The sequence below is a fragment of the Berghia stephanieae genome, chromosome 11, assembly GCF_034508935.2.
Source record: "Berghia stephanieae isolate SIO BIC M18660-M18661 chromosome 11, UCSD_Bste_1.3, whole genome shotgun sequence".
Classification (NCBI taxonomy): domain Eukaryota; kingdom Metazoa; phylum Mollusca; class Gastropoda; order Nudibranchia; family Aeolidiidae; genus Berghia; species Berghia stephanieae.
Window position 1 is genome coordinate 24,841,464 of NC_088370.1, and position 17,342 is coordinate 24,858,805.

Below are 17,342 nucleotides of genomic sequence, written 5' to 3' on the forward strand. Positions count from 1 at the left end.
ACCTATTCCGGGTGTTCAAGAAGCGAATACCAGATACAGGTTACAACAAACGTATTCAGGGGCAGTAGTAATATGAATTAATTCTTGTTCATTAATAAACAAAATAGAATTAATGTATCAATGATCCGTCAGAGATGGAATAGTTTTTCTATTTTTCTCATCTATTAAATCCTGTTATATCCATAATATAATGTGCAGTTGTAAATGATATCCATTAACAGATTTTATAACTGATATTTTACCAGCAATTCTTAATTGATGCATTGCATTTAGTTAAAAAAACTCAACATCTGCCTGCCTGATACCAACACACAAAACAATGTGTAACCTTAAACATTGTTTGATTAATACCGTTTAGTGAGAATTTCTCAGAAAAATGGCTGACTAAAAAACAATAACAAAGAGATGATTGACGTCAACATCGTTCTATCTATACCTTTGACCCCGTTGAAGTTTTGTGGCTTCTTTCCACTATTTTTTTTTTTTTTAAGTGCATTACGTTACAATTTTTGAGTTGGTAGCGTGGCTCCAATTGGAATCATGTCTCCTGTCTATTCACTTTTTCGGGTTTTTTTTTCCCCATTCTTGGGTCATCACCCTGCATTTCCTCCATACTTCATTTGCTGCACCTATTAAAGAAATCATCTCCCTTTGACACAAACCAGGAGTCTTGAGAGGTTTTCCTTTGCATGTGAAGTGTTTTGCCTGGCCTGGAATCGAAATAGAAGTCTCAGAAGAGGTTTTTATCTAAATAGCCTGAGCATCCAGGAGTAGTGATGCAGGTTTAATGGATGTTCATGATTTATGAAAAATTTTACAGGGTATTCTCTTAATTTCAGAAAGAGGTACAAAACGCACAATTATAGGATACCTACTTTTTCCCCAACATCAAACGTGAAATGAATTGCACTGTACAGCAATTGGAAAAAGTTTGTCCCAATTCGATCATAAGGCATGAGCAAATATCTTATTGTGTGTCAAAATACTAAAATGAAAGAATGAAGAAAGCCTTTCATATCTGCAGGATGAAATGTGTTGAATCAGTCTGGTTTTTTATCAATGACCTATTTCTGTTTTACTCACCATCACCCTGATTTTGCTATTTTTAAATCATTTTATAATATAATTTGGAAATTGATTGATCTTTGCATACCTGCCTACTTTCACAGGTTGTTCGTAATTGTTATGGAAATTTGTGACAATTACGGACATATGGAAATGGAAGACATTGTACGGTGTGCCGCAATAAAATTTGGATGCCCCGTCTCATGTAAAAGGTTTAATGTAGCAATTTCTTTTAGTTTAGTTTGACTGAAATTCCACTGTTTGTTACTGATGAAAAAATTTTCAAGTTGGCAGGCAGGTATGTCTTGGACATAATAAGATTTTAAATGCCTCCTTTCAGTTGGATGATTTGAGTAAAACAATTATTTTTTTTTCCTCTTCCAGGTGATGTCGGTTTTGACGAGCGTGAAATGCTTCCAGATGCTGGCCATCTTGATGACGGTCTCTACAAAACAGCTGAAGATGATGAAAGGGACCTGGAAGAAGCTGGAGGCAGTAAAGGAGTAGGTGGTTCCCTAGGTGGTGGGGCTACTCCTGCTGATCACCGGGGTGACGGCTTAGAGGACAAGGATAAACCCATGGATATCGACCTGCCTCCTCCTGTAGTTGGTGGGGATGGGTTTGGGGATGGATTTATGGGTAAGGAACCTCTCAAACATTTTTTTTTTCATTATTTTCTATTTGGCTTGCTTGGTTCTTGTTTTGTTAATATCTTGTTACTTTCATGCTAGGTTGATATTGTTGATTTTAGAATTTATGCAAGCTGTAGGAAGCTTCTTTATGTTAAGTATTCTCTATTTTAAAATCTTAAAATCGTATATGTAATGTTACTGGTCTTTACAAAAATTTTTTATAGGACTTGACTGTAATTTAGAATTGATGAACAATCTAGAAACTTTGTTATTATTAAATATAGGTCAATGGCTTCAATCAGTAAGTTATAAAAGTCAGATTAGCTCCTCCTCCCCCCCCCCCCCCCCCCCCCCCACAAATAAATCATAAAAAAGATTACTTTATATCCTAGTATTCTTCGTAACTAAGTGAAGAAAATGTTTTTAGATTAGTCAGTAGTCAAAAATGCTCCTTAAGCTTTTTGGTCAACCATTTATTTTGATTTCACAATTACAAACTTGCTGGTTGATTGTAATTTTTTTGAAATGTTATTTTTCAAAATGATAGTTATGCCAAGAATGTTATTATTCCAGCTTTTACTTTCAGTTGTTTCTGCATTTTGAATTTCACTCGTTGCCATTTGGCTGTTCTTGTTCTTTCTATTTTCTTTGATGTGTAGATGACGACGATGGCTGTGAAGATGACAATGATAATTTTGGTGATGTTGATCAAGACTTTTTTGGTAAATATTACATTAGGGGTAAAGAAAAATATAGGCAGAATCAACGATTCAGAGGTTTACAGAAAAAAATATTTTTTTCGTTTGTGACAAGTAGGTCATGTGTATATATATATAGCTTGATGTTTCGAAATGCAAAAGATACATTATTTGTCCATAGTGGGCAGGGAGGCACTTACTGTCTTATGTCCCCCTATATCTGTTTTCCGACATGCTTTCTGTCTTTCTCTTGGATTGAGTTTACTTGTTTTTTTCTTGGCCCTGGCTGAATACCCGAGCTGGGAGGGAAACAGTCAAATATATAGTTAGAGTTTTGGGAGATGATATTTTTTTCTTGTATCATCTCCCTATTATGCATTGTATTATTATTGTTTTACATATATATGATTTGTTAACATTTGAGTGTGTTCCTCTGAGTGGGGACCTGTGCTTATGTCAGGATGAGACATTTAGGTGATCTCAACCTAAGTACAACGATAGTGTGCTCTTGGAATCTACATTTAATTGAACAAATTCCCCTTTGTCTTACCTTTTCTTGGGTGCTTTAATTGTAATTCTAGACTACCCCATTTTCTTCCTTTTTACTGGTGCTTTTACTGGACCCAAATGTGTTGCAAGCGCCGTAAAACCCTTAAAAACAAACAAAACAAGGTCTTAGACTCCCATTTGTGGGCTTGTGCCAGACCATATTGTCAGATGTTTGAAGGCTTTTAGAATCCTGCTGATGGCTAATTGATATTTAAAAAAATTTTTTTTACATAAGCATAGTGGTCAACTGCCCTGATAAATCAATTGGGATAGTCCTGATCTTCTGACAATCTGAGAAAGATGGATAGAGATATTTGTGTCAGGAAATGACCCTTGCATCAAATTAAAATGAGGAACAGAAAAGGCCCAATATTTAAAGTATATTTTAATGCAATAGTCCATATATAATCCCTTTCTGTGGTCATAATGGTATTGGGCGTTAGAATAGCCTATTAAAAAGTTGGTCACTATGCAAAAGGTAAACCTACCACTTTTTTCAATTTGAACTTTGAATGTAAAAATTAAGTTGGGTCTCATATTTTAGAACTCTTAGGCCCTTATTACCACATAGTGTTCTTTGTTATTGATTTACTGATATTTTTTAAAAATACCTGTCAAATTTCAGTGATTCTCAGACTTGTACAATCACTGAAATTAACCCCCGCTTAAACATTTGAAATGAACTTTTACTGCTTATCAGACCTATTTCTGTTGAGATTTTTGATAACGAGATTGTAACCAAAGTCGTCATGTTTAAGATTCATTATTTCCCCATTAAATGGCAAGTTTGAGTTTATAATGAAGTTCAATGCTTTCACATCCTCAACTGGAATAAATTAAATAGTTTAGAGTTATACTTTTTATCTTTTTGTAAAGAATGGCGCTAAATTGACATGAAGTAAAACCATTTAATCACATGAACAATATAGTTAATTCTGCTTTGATGTTTTCATTTTTTTGCTGACAAGATTTATGACGATAATTAGTGTGTAGATTCAGTCTTACTCATCAAGGATGTGCACCTAATTTCCTAAATAAATTGTTTCCATATATAACATGTAGCCATAGCTTTATATGATTCTATTTATATATTTTGAAAAAAAAAAAAAACCAACCCTCTAAAGGTGTTCATAGGTTAATTGAGATTAATTTTTAAAATTTTAAAATCTCAGGCCAGGACTTTATGGGTACAGGTGGTTTGTTTGAAGACCCACCCGTTATGCCAAGCGAATCATCCGCTGCACCAGAATCTGTTCAACCCCCGTCTTCACCTAAAGAAGGTATACATTTCTGCTCTTGTAGTTTATCTTTTCTTTTCTTTTCTTGTTTATTCTTTCTTTTAGCTTTTTTATTTGTTTGTTTTGTTTTGTTTATTCCCCCCCCCCCCCCCCTCAATACCATTTTATATTGTGATAATGTGAGTGTGTGCCCACTTGCCTTCAATTTGTGTGCACGCACACACACTTACTTTCCTTCCCATTTTTCAATAGCAATGGGGAAGTAAAGGGCTTCTACCAGGTAATCCTCTATGTAGATTATTTTAAAAATCCATTTTTTCTTCTTGACGATTAATTTGGGCCAATCTTTTGAAGCGTTGTGTGTGTGTTTGTGTTGTTTTTTTTTTAATGCTGCATACATAACATGCCACCTCAGACCAAGAGATTAATAATAATAAAAAAAATGAATGCAATAGAAGGATATTTGAGGGGAAATCTATCTGATTTTAAAGTTAAATTTACAATTTCATAAAGTTAAATCATGCTTTACTGGCTTTAAAGTTTGGTGGTTGGCAGTGCAAAGTGACTTAGTTTTGTCACAGACTATGGTTTTTAATGTTACTACACGTTTTAACAAATATTTTTAGATGCAGCATCCAGCAAACCAAACGATGAAGCGGAAGACACTGTCAACCTCCAGGCCAGCAATGCTGGGGTTTCTGCAGTATCCAGTGTGACTGGAGGAGAACAAACCACTTTGGTCCACAACGAGGAAGAGGCCTTCGCCCTCGAGCCTCTGGATATCACCACAGTACCAGGTCTGTTGATATTTCTAAAGGTGTTTATGAATAAATTGCTTACGAAAGCCAGTCTTGACGAAGGGTTAGATCATAGATTTGAATTTTTCAAGTCAGTATCTATTCCTGTCACACTCATGAAGTTTTACGTCTCACAATGTTTTAACATTTATTTTTGACAATTAATATCTCTTTCCCTCTCTCCCTCTCCCTCCCCCCCCCCCCCCCCTCTCTCTCTCTCTCTCTCTCTCTCTCTCTCTCTCTCTCTTTTTTTTTTTTTTTTTCCCCCTTCCTTTATATAGTCACTGAGTTTGAAATTTGAGTGAGATGACTTCATAATTATTTTTTCAGTACTCTCTTGCAACATTCACATAGCTTAAATATTTTATATCATCCCCTTCTAAAATATTGGAATGGAGATTTTGTTAACAATTTGATGCTCCCGTTATTTTTTATTTCCCATGCACAGGATGCCAAGGAATTTTTCTCATGGTTGAAACTAAAAATAAAATCTTTTGTCATGACAGGGACAGAACGGAAGGGTAAAAGAAAGAGAAAATTGATTGTAGATGAGCAGAAAGGCATTCCAAGTGAAACCATGAAGCTACAACTATCAGATACATCTGACATTGTGACTTCCCTGGATTTAGCCCCACCTACAAAGAAACTGATGCTGTGGAAAGAGACTGGTGGTGTGGAAAAGATCTTTGTCCTGCCAGGGAGACCTATTATCTCCAAGAGCATTAGTAAGGTAAGTGGAATTTGATCAACTGTCTTGGTCAATGATTTTAATTGGTTTCTCTAGACTGGTCTACCTCTCCTACAAGGTTAACCAGTAAGTAGATTTTTAGGGCGTCGAAATTGGCCAAATTACCTTTTTTTTTTCCTTTTAAAATAAAATCCCTTTTTTTTTTGTAATTAATTTTTTTGGTTTTTTTATTTTTTTTTTGTTGGCCATCTGTTTATCAGACTTACCACCCAGTATAATGTTTTAAAATTTTAATAAGCCTTCAGGCTCAAAATCTGATATGTGTAAACTAATCTGTCTTAAATTCTATGTCGAATTTTCATATTTTTTTTTTTTAGCATTTATTCTCAATCAATCTGGTTTGTAAATCTGTGGCTGACGATTACGAGCCTGGAGCAAGTCGCATTGACCTTGACATGGCACCTGAGGTTGCCAGGGAGAATGAACGCAATAGCACACTGCAAGATACACGGCTGTCTGAAATGTCTACCATCATTGAAGAACCATCAATTGCTAGTGCCGATGTCTCCAAGCGGTCTTCCAGGGGACAACAACAACAACAGCAAGCTGCTGAACAAGCAAAGGAGCAAAACCAGCATCCAGTGGAGAACGAACAACCATCTCTGGTTGATACATCTAGGAGGTAAGCACATTTAGGATAGTAAGTAAAAGTTAATTAATTATTATTTTAAATGATTTTATAGATGATGATATTCTTTATATTGATGTCTCTCATCTGAATGCTTGTTGATATATGAAGATCTGACAATTTCTCCCCCCTTCCCTCGGGAATCATGAGTTAAAGTTGGCAGGGGGAGGGGGGAGTTGAAAATTCTGACATATTATGGTTGTCAACCCTAGCGATGCCCTTATCACGCACAGGCGTTTATTGCTTTCAGTTTAGTTCGCCAGGTAAATCTAGCCAGTCTAGTGATGATGAGTCATAGCTTTACACTGAGAGAGGGAAACAATTTTTTTCGCAGTTTTGATCGATTTTTTCTGAATTTCAAACTAATGTAGTATTGCCGTTATTAAGTGTATCGAAAATATTTTTATACTACCAAACAGTTTATTAACAGAGTTTCCATTGATTATTTAATCATTATTATGATGTTGTTAAAAAGCAAGAGGAATAACCCATGAAATTGATACATAAATTTAAGTGAATTAAAATTTTTAAGAGAATATTTTAACATGTTCAACACTTAAGATTTAAAAAAAAAGTAATGGAAATGATGTTGAATATCTGTAGAATGTAGACATATAAATTTTATACCAGTAGATTGGGGCGTTTTTGAGATATCAATTCACCTGTACGTAAAAGTCAGGATTTTGAGTAAGGTAAAACTGAAATCCAATCACAGCATTGTCTTAATAGACATTTTTTTAATAAACCAGAAACATAGTCAAATGTGATTCACTTTTATTTATCCCAGAATCAACGAATTATAAGAATTCCATTAAAAATTGTAATATAAGGACATTCATTTAAAGACAATCAAAACCACTAAGAAAATCTTAAAGAGTTCTTATAATTTTCATAACCTTATTTTTGAGATATCCATGCCCATTACTTTTTTTTATCTACTTGACTTGCACCTCTTTTAATTTGTGTGCCATATAGACTGCATATAGCACATCACTGGTGATAGATTAGGATCATATTCACTTCATTAAGTATTGTTTCTTGTTCAGAGTTTTCTCATTGAACCAATGCATCGCATTTCTCTAAATTATGTACCAGTGAGATACATTTCTCACAAATTGAAATGTTTAAATATGTCAGAATTTCTCATTTATATTTATAGACAATTGTTGATAACGTCTAGAGTCTTTTATCCTCTCAGCACGGCTCTGTACTCTTTCACAACAAATTCGACATATTTCATTTGTACTGGTGTGATGACCGTCTTCAGTGTGTCTCTCCATAACCTGAACAGAACTTAAATAAGTAAAGTTAAGAAATATCTAAAATTTCCGCTTAAATTCAATGAAAGCAAACTAAATAAATGTCTCTTATAATCACTATCTAGTTTTATTATTGGGTTTCTAAAATATCATGAAATATTCTCCTCTTTGTTGGTAACAAAAATAATTATTGAGATTCCTTTCCACACCCTCTATTCTTAAATCCCTGAATCTACATAATAAAGTATATATCATATGAAAGATAATTTTATCTACTTTTCTCTGATCCCTCACACTTGATGGTATAAAGTGTTGGTTTGGTATTTTGAATTTTTAAATATTTCCTAAACTTATAATTTTAATATTTATTTCATAAAAAGAGCAAAACACAAACTTATCATTTAATGATGTAAACAAAAATAATTGCGTCTTGTAGAGGAAAAGCTGGTCTTTGTATCCATATATGTTTGAAAATTATAAAAAAGATGCTGCGTCTACAACAGGCTGAGAAAATTGAGCATTTTGATGAAATTTCTACTACTCTCTGCCTGAGAGAAATTCAAAGCGATGAGATTTACCTGCAGACATAATTTATTGCCAGTGCACCCCGTCTTGACAGCTGTTATCACTGTGGTTGACGGTGGATTGTTTACATTACTTGACGGTAGCCAGTGAGGGAAGAAGTAACTAAACTGAAAGTTTGGGCCCTATTTAAACGGCTGTGCACGTTATATTTTCTTTTTGATGCTTAATAGCATCTATTGCTTTTATTTTTTCTGCTATTGAATTGTACAAGTGTTTAGATATCTTAAAACAAAGCAGTTGTATTGTAGTACCATATAGACTGTTCATTATCAGAATTAAATAGATGTTTTGCATGATTCGCAATGATACTTGAGTAAATTTGAATATGATCTTATCTGCTGTTCCCTCAATCTAATCAGGTCAGACATGTCTATACTGGAGCCACCATCAATCAATGCATCTGTGACCAACCAGTCCCTGTTTGACCAGATCCCTGACACCATTCAGCCAGTGGACATCCCCACTGACCCCAACAGTATAGTCCCCACCATCAACTCCATGTTGGATGATGGACCCCCATCCGTAGCACCGTTCTCTGTACCCCCACCATCTGTCCCTCCTTGTGTGGTAAGTTTTTAAAAAACAGAACAGTTGCTGATTTGATTGTGAAAGAAATTTAGGCAATTTTCAAGAATGTGTTCTCTCTTTTCTAGTTCACAATTTTATTTTGCTAAATTAGAAGTCAATTCTCGTGCATTCTTTAATATGTCCAAATTCCAGGAAGACATTAAAGAAGAATATTTAGGGCTAGATTTAGCCAGTGAATTGTTTTGTCACAAATTATGAACACAGCGATGCCAGGATATAGTGAATTTCCATTTGTTGCAAATGTTGATTTAAAAAAAAGATATCTTGATGGATTGTTGCCATAAGTTGTGCTAAAAAAAAGTATATTTGTACGCATTTATGTAGGTGGTCGAGCATCTAAGCAGTTAAAAGTGTCATAGTTCTAGTTACATGTTTTGAACCATGTTGGAGTCGGAAGTGTGCTATTGAAATAAATAATAGAACTTTTCATTTGTTGTGATTGTTTTTTTAGTTGTTTTTTTTTAGTCTATATTATTGTATTGAAACTAATACGTTTTCAGCAATGCACTATAACTCCTTTAAGATATCAACTACATCTTGTTTGATACCATTTATTATCGGTAGGTCTGAAATACTGCATTGCTTAGTCAGTGATGCATTGATCAAATAGGATAGTCTTAATTTCTTTATTTTCTGTGATTGCATTTGGATTCTACTTTTTTTTTCTTCACTGATTGTACACTTTTGTCTATGGTGTGTGGTTGGCAGTTGTTTACAATCCATCCAATTATAGTGTATTTGCAAAGAGTAGATTGGTCTAAACTTGAGAAGTCATAAAGTAAAAAAAATAATAAAGACAATTTAATGAATTGAAAAGTTACAAAACCTAGTCTTGATCTTAATGGATTATTTAAAATAGTTAAATAATACTGTTATTATTTTTTTGACTCCAACTGATTAACATTTAATGACCACGACTGGAATAGATTTAAATACAATGGAGAAAAAAAAAAAATGTGTCAGATTGGGCTACAGTTATAGTTTGATGAAAGAATGTGGTCTCCGCTGTGAAAGAATGTTGTCTCCCTGGGTGGGGATCCTGACCTCCCATAGTGGGCAGGGAGGTACATACTGTCTTCTATACCCTTATATCTGTTTTCCAACATGCTTTCTGCCTTTGTCTTGGAATGAGATTACTTGGTTTTTTCCTAGCTCTGGTCGGAGTCCTGGGTGGGAGGGAAACAGTCAAATGCATAGTTATGGTTTTGGGAGATGATTTTTTTTCCTTGTAAATCATCTCTCTGTTATGTATTATTATTTTTATTTTGAATGTATAATGTAAGCATTTGAGTGTGTTCCTCTTTGTTGGATTTTGTGCTTGTGTCTGGATGAGACTTGTAGGTGATTTCAAACTAAGTACATTGGTGGCATGCTCTTGGAATCTACATCTGATCCCTATTTGTTCCCAGTTCCCCTTTGTCTTACTTTTTTCTTGGGTGCTTTAATTGTAAATCTAGAACTTTTTACTATCCCATTTTCTTCCTTTGGCGCTGATATAACCTAAATGTGTTGCAAGCGCCGTAAAACCCTTAAAAACAAAAACAATGTTGTCTCCGCTGCTTTCATGAAGAAGAAAAAGTGTTGTCTTGTGTGATAAATAGTGCATAAATTTCATTAAAACTGTATGTGTATTGGCAAACATTATTGTAAATATAGTCATTTAAAGAGAATCTGAGATGCTCACTGAGATTTTTCTTTTTTTGGCTTGTTTTTTTTTTTCACCCTGGGGTATTAGAAGGCTCTGCCCATTTTTCCAGTCGCATTACTGATTTTACAACTTAAAAATAAAATGTCTCATTCGATTTGTTATTTTGTCACATTTAAACTTCAAATTCATGCACATCTAGGGAAATTCTTGTACCAATTGATGCTTAAAATAAAGTTTACATCTCAATTTATCTCATGGATGGAAAATCCCAAAAAGTAGAAAAATCAACTTAACAAGTATTGGGAAACTGGCCTTCATATGTAAAAGGGCTTTAAACTAAAACTTTGAAACAAACAACTGATGTCTTACCACATTATGGATAGATGATGAGTTTACACATCATATGATTTAATTTTAGAAAATATGAACTTTATCCAATCCTTTGAGTTTCTTGTTGTGTTTTCACTTATCCTGGGTGGGGTTCCTGGTCTCCCATAGTGGGCAGGGTGGCACTTACTGTGTCTTCTATTCCCTTATATCTGTGTTGCAATTTGCTTTCTGTATTTGTCTTGGAATGAGTTTGCTTGGTTTTGTCCTGGCCCTGGCCGGAGTCCTTGGCTGGGAGGAAAACAGTCAAATGCATAGTTATTTTTTTGGGAGATATTTTTTTCCTTGATAATAATCTCTCTGTTATTTATTATTAATATTTGTTATTTTGAATGTATAATGTAAGCATTCGAGTGTATTCTTCTTAGTTGGATCCTGTGACTGTGTCCGGATGAGACTTATAGGTGATCTCAAAATAAGTACATTGATGGTATGCTCTTGGAATCTACATCTGATTCCTACTTATTCCCAGTTCCCCTTTGTCGTACTTTTTCTTGGGTGCTTGAATTGTAATTCTAGAATTTGACTATCCCTTTTCTTCTTTTTTTAACTGGTGCTGATATAACCTAAATGTGTTGCAAGCCCTGTAAAACCCTTAAACAAAAAAATTCAAAATTAAAAAAAAAAATTTCACTTATCACTTTTCTTTCCCCTCTAACCCTATCTTAGACATTTGACATGGAGCCTGAACAAGATAATGAACTGATGCCAGAGAATGAGGAACAAGAAGAGAAGAGGTGGAGCAAACGTACCCAGGTGATGCAAGATATCTTTGAGAGAGGCTTCAATGACCAGGACAGTCTCAGTTTCAAGGACATGGCCAGAAATCTCCATAGAAAGCAGGCTGCCTCTAGATTTTACACATTGCTGGTGCTAAAGAAACACCAGGCCATTTGTACAGAGCAGCCAGAGCCATTTGGTGATATTTACATTTCACGGGGACCTCAGTTTGGTATTGCTTGTTAGGCGGGTGATGGTAAATTTAGTGTGGCTTGTGATTGCCTGATGTGTGGGATAAGAGAGGATGTGTGTGTGTGTGTGTGTGTGTGTACCTGTGTGGTAATACTCTGGTTTTGATGGTTGCATGTATATTTATGGTTGTGTGGAAGATGAATAGTATGGTTGTATGGAAGAAAGCTGTTGTGAGCTTTTTGTATCCCTTTAGAAAGAAAGAGAATTATCATGGACCGTCCACTCATATTTGCAAGAAGACATTTTCTTTCTTTTCAAAGTGTATTTTAATATAACAAAACACACTCACACTTTCACACGCACACAAAATGCCCCTGTAGATTCCATGGTGATGGAACTTTTTGAGTCGTTAACTGAAATCTTTTAAGATGACTTGAGGGATCGAGATTTAAATCATCCTTTTAAAAAAAAGATGCTAAGTTATTTTCAACAATTTGAAGTTGTTTTGTCTGGTTTACTAATCATCAAATAAATGGCAAATATACATGTACGAAATATCTCTGGAATTTGGTGTTAGAAATAAGGATTGAATGCCGTGCATGTTTGTATTAGTGATAACACGTGGGCAAAATCTGTAGTTAGAAAAGTCAATCTTGATGCAATTTTCAGATTGAAAGTTTCACTATTTGTGGAATGTTATTGTCACTGATTATGTCCTTTAAGCTGTGTCCATTAATCGGAATATTTATGAGGACCACTTGCATTTATTTGGACTTGGTGATTCCTATAATCACATAATGAGTGGCTAAGTTGCCATGAAAACCCTTTCCATTTAACTTCTCAGAACATATTCTGGGGCATAAAAGCTGCAATGTTTTGTTCCTGGCACAACCATCTAGGATGTGTACATTATAATTTAACGGTTTGTTAAGTGTGTATGAGGAGTGAAATGCATAGAGGGGAGGAGTTTGAGCAGATACTTACATAAATTTTTATTTTGTGTCACTTTTGGGCAGCAAAGCAAGCAGTCATTATAATAATAAGAGTTTAAATTTTTAATGTTTCACAAATGGGAAAAGATTGTGTTCAATCATTACAAAACTTCATTCATCATCATATTTCACACATTCTTATGATTTCATGTCATCGTTAATTTCAAGTTTGAGGCATTTTCCTTCTTCTGTGATGTTCAATCATCACTTTCTTTCTGAAGATTTGAATGTTGTCTAGTTACCACAGGTTTGGTTTATGTTCTATTTACAACTCGTGTTTAGGGTGTAACATCCCAAGGGCCTGGCGCCTCCAAGATATATGTTCTCTATACTCATTCAACCTCAAATTGTTTTTAGGGTTCAAAAACAAACTCTTTGATCTTAGTGAAACTCTGGGTGGGGATCCTGACCTCCCATAGCGGGCAGGGAGGTACATACTGTGTCCTCTATCCCCTTATATCTGTTTTCCAACATGCTTTCTGTCTTTGTCTCGGAATGAGATTACTTGGTTTTGTCCTGGCACTGGCCGGAATCCTAGCTGGGAAGGAAACAGTCAAATGCATAGTTATTGTTTTGGGAGATGATATTTTTTCCTTGTAAATCATCTCTCTATTATGTATTATTTTTATTTTGAATGTATAATGTAAGCATTTGAGTGTGTTCCTCTTAGTGGGGGCCATGCTTGTGTCCAGATGAGACTTATTGGTGATCTCAAACTAAGAACATTGATGGTATGCTCTTGGAATCTACATCTGATCCCTATTTGTTCCCAGTTCCCCTTTGTCTTACTTTTTCTTGTATGCTTTAATTGTAATTCTAGAACTTTTTTACTGTCCCATTTTCTTCCTTTTTACTGGCGCTGATATCACCTAAATGTGTTGCAAGCGCCGTACTGGGTGGGGATCCTGACCTCCCATAGTGGGCAGGGAGGTACATGCTGTGTCTTCTATCCCCCCATACCCGTTTCCCAATTGTTTCCTGTCATTGTCTTGGAATGAGATTACTTAGTTTTGTCCTGATCCTTGCCGAGCTCCTTGGCTGGGAGGGAAACAGTCGAATGTATAGTTATAGTTTTGGGAGATGATATTTTTTTCCTTGTAAATCATCTCTCTGTTATGCATTGTATTATGTTGAGTTTACATATTATATTAAATGATTGGTAAACATTTGAGTGTATTCCTCTTAGATGGGACCTGTGCTTGTGTCTGGATGAGACTTTTAGGTGATCTCAAACTAAGTGCATTGGTGGTCTGCTCTTGGAATCTACATCTGATCCCTATTTGTTCCCAGTTCCCCTATGTCTTACTTTTTCTTGGGTGCTTTTATTGTAATTCTATAACTTTTTACTATCCCATTTTCTTCCTTTTTACTGGCGCTGATATAACCTAAATGTGTTGCAAGCGCCGTAAAACCCTTAAAAACAAAAACAAACAAGCACCGTAAAACCCTTAAAAACAAACAAAAAACAATTAGTGAAACTCAAGAGAAGAAGAATATTTTTAAACTCGATTTTCATTGTTCTGTCATATAAAATGAAATTTCTACAGGTCTTATCCAGTCATTAAAAAGAAGCGATAAGATACAGGTAATAAATTATTATCAATATCTACGGCTGAAGTGGTCAAATTTGTTTTGTTTTTTAAAAAGTTTCATTTTTCTGTTGATTAATATAAAATGTATATTATTGGTATTATTTTGTTCGTGTGATTTCAGAAAATAAATCAATTACTGTAGTTTTTTTCCAGATAGATTTTCTTTTGGTAGTTTATGGAAATGACAGCAGATCAATTGTACTTGTACAGTTAATATCAGGGGAAACAAATTTTTAAATAATTAAGTTTTCTTCTCTTCTTGGCTCCACATTTAGATTTTTCATGAGATTTAGCAGACAAGAAAGTCCTTTTAAAATGTTCTTAATAAGCAGACGGGAGCTAAGAGTATTGGTTGATCTGAATGTTTTACCATCATGTTTACAGACCTGCCGTTCAACCGATAATCGGTATCATACCGATTTGCAAGACCTTTTTTTCGAATTTACCGATTTCCCGATTTACTTGCCGATCGTACCGATTTCTCGATCTGCATGCCGATCGTACCGATTTCACCAAGTGACCAAGGGCCCGCAGCCCTCCACCCTCTCTTTTACGTTTACTTTGTGCTTTAGTTGCACGTTAAAATTTTCAAGTCTCGTGAACTTTGACCCGTCCCGCGATACCTCGATAGATCACATGACGTAGCGAGCCTCTTTGTGATACCCTCACACAGATAGAAAACACAAACGGCGCGTTATTTAGTTTTCATTTCCTTTGTGAAGCGACAGCGAGCTGTACTGGTAAACCACCGCGGTCCCTGGCTTCTGACTCGTTACCAAGTGCCACCATCTTTAAATAAGTTAGTAGTCCGATTGCCAGATTGGCGTTGTGCGTGCCATTTTAGGTGTTGGGGAAAAATAAGGGAGGGGGGGAGAGGTTGTGACGCTTTGGTTAGTTTGAGTGACAAGTGTCAAATTGTCAAATTTAGGTTTGTAGCCCAATCATTGGATAATTTTACGTCTCATACTGATTTTTTTCCCCAGATACTGATTTTTTTACAATGTCATACTGATTTCCTTTTTCGTGAAGTGGCAGGTCTGTGTTTAAGATAGGAAAGTGGCTATAAGTTTGTTGTTGATCATCACCCATTGCCATTGCTGCTTCTCAGATATCAATTAGAACATAACAATGACATGGGGTTAATTAAACTACCATGGAATGGAATGACTAAGGCCAGCACCTAATGTGCCCCTCGGATTGAAAACTATCGAACATATATGGCAAAATGTACATTATTTGGTAGATTGCACCCTTCCGCACACTTTAGAAAACGAACATTGGACAGGTTATTTCAGTGTCAAGATATATCATCTAAAGATGTCCAAGACCACTTTTTATATCATATATCTTGACTTATTTTTCTAAACTGTGACTCTCTCATTTTCTTCCTTTTTACTGGCGCATGACCTTGTGTTTCAAGCGCTGTAAACCCTTAAAAACAAAACAAATTTTCTAAAGTGTAGGGAAGGGTAAAATTTATCAAATGATGTACATTTTGCCATTTTCAATCCGAGGGGCACATTTGGGGGCCTGGTCTGAGTCAGCCCATTCCACGGTACCTAAAGGGGAATGAGATGAATTGCTTTGTTCATTGTCAGTTGACAAAGTTTCTGTCTCGCCTTACATTTGATTGTTTATGTAAAACGGCGCAGGTCTCTCTACTAAATAAAACTTATTGTAAAATGTACATATTGATCAGGATAGGAACAAAGGGTTTTATTGTCAAGTGTTATTTTTTTTGATTGTATAGATTACTTTTACACTGATTCTTTATTTGGTCTTGGTTTTTACCACAAAAAAAGAAATTATTGACCTTTATGTTATCGACGCAATATGCACCTTATTATTATCATTACTGACTGGACGAAGATCGAAAATAAATATTTCTCATGATGATAGAATATGCTGGCTCTGATTCATTCCCTGTGTTTTTTCTGTCTAGTGCATCCTAGGGGTTGGAGAATGGAATGCAAATGCCAGCAAGCTGAGTGGGGTTCCCGACCTCCCATAGTGGGCAGGGAGGTACTTACTGTCTTCTATCCCCTTATATCTGTTTTCCAACAAGCTTTGTGGGGTTCCTGACCTCCCATCGTGGGCAGGGAGGTACATACTATCTTCTATCCCCCTATGTCTGTTTTCCAACATGCTTTCTGTCTTTTGTCTTGGAATGAGATTACTTTTTTCCTGGCCCTCGTCGGAGTCCTGTCTGAGAGGGTAACACAGTCAGATATACGGAAATTCACAGTTTTGGTGTCAACGGAGGAATTTACTTACTTTAAAAATATTTCAATTCAATTGACCTTTTGTAAAGTGCAATATCCACTAAAGGTGCTCAAAGTGTTTTACAGGGGATCCCTGGCCAACAGCAATGTTTAACATTTAGGATAGTACATGACGCCTGTTAGGCGATATTGCAATTTTTTCAGACGGAGATAACGCTGTAAATGGACAGGTTTACACCTGACTACGGTGAGAGAATATGAGTAAAGAGCCTTTTCCAAGGTCTCAACTATGCGCCGAGTGAGGCTCAAACCCAGGACCTTCTGATCCGAAAGGAAGTGTCATTCCACAAGACCCCATAGCCACACTATACTCACCTTATTTCTCCTGAGGTTGACATTGTTATAATTTATACCACGAGAAGAGAAGTATGGTTGTGAGAGAATTGATCGACCAGCCCTGGTCACTCCCTTGCATGCCTTTTAATCTGAAGTCTTCTATCAGTGGTTACCAGATGCAGTTTCCCCACTCTTACTTATTTACCTACTGCCCATTTTGCTTGTTGGTGTGTAAGTGACAGTGGCAGACATCTTTCCCCACTTTCTAATGATAGTTTATAATCTCGCTTGCTAACTTAGTATAAATGAGGCCTCAAGGCAGTTGCTCTGGGTGGGGTTCCTGACCGCCCGTAGTGGGCAGGGAGGCACTTACAGTACAGTGTCTTCTATCCCCCTATATTGGTTTTCCAACATGCTTTCTGTCTTTGTCTTGGGATGAGATTACTTGGTTTTGTCCTGACCCTGG

The 17,342-nt window shown here is 35.8% G+C and overlaps 1 protein-coding gene across 6 annotated transcripts in view; it reads left to right on the forward strand.

The window, feature by feature from the left end:
- The window catches only part of LOC144957311 (double-strand-break repair protein rad21 homolog), a 47,835-nt gene extending 31,616 nt beyond the window's left edge, over positions 1-16,219 (forward strand). For 2 of the 6 annotated variants that reach the window (XR_013642128.1, XR_013642126.1), the window contains 9 exons: positions 1,450-1,704; positions 2,357-2,419; positions 4,117-4,224; positions 4,809-4,979; positions 5,486-5,709; positions 6,045-6,349; positions 8,559-8,766; positions 11,492-15,494; positions 15,833-16,219. Coding sequence is in view for 2 of the 6 variants with exons in the window: in XM_078888448.1 (XP_078744574.1) it covers positions 1,450-1,704; positions 2,357-2,419; positions 4,117-4,224; positions 4,809-4,979; positions 5,486-5,709; positions 6,045-6,349; positions 8,559-8,766; positions 11,492-11,788 (1,631 nt within the window). In the remaining 4 variants the exon portion in view is untranslated. Of the gene's footprint in view, positions 1-1,449; positions 1,705-2,356; positions 2,420-4,116; positions 4,225-4,808; positions 4,980-5,485; positions 5,710-6,044; positions 6,350-8,558; positions 8,767-11,491 lie in introns of all 6 variants that reach the window. The other 4 variants (XR_013642129.1, XR_013642127.1, XM_078888448.1 and 1 more) reach the window with 2 other exon arrangements.
- The last annotated feature ends 1,123 nt before the right edge of the window (positions 16,220-17,342 follow it).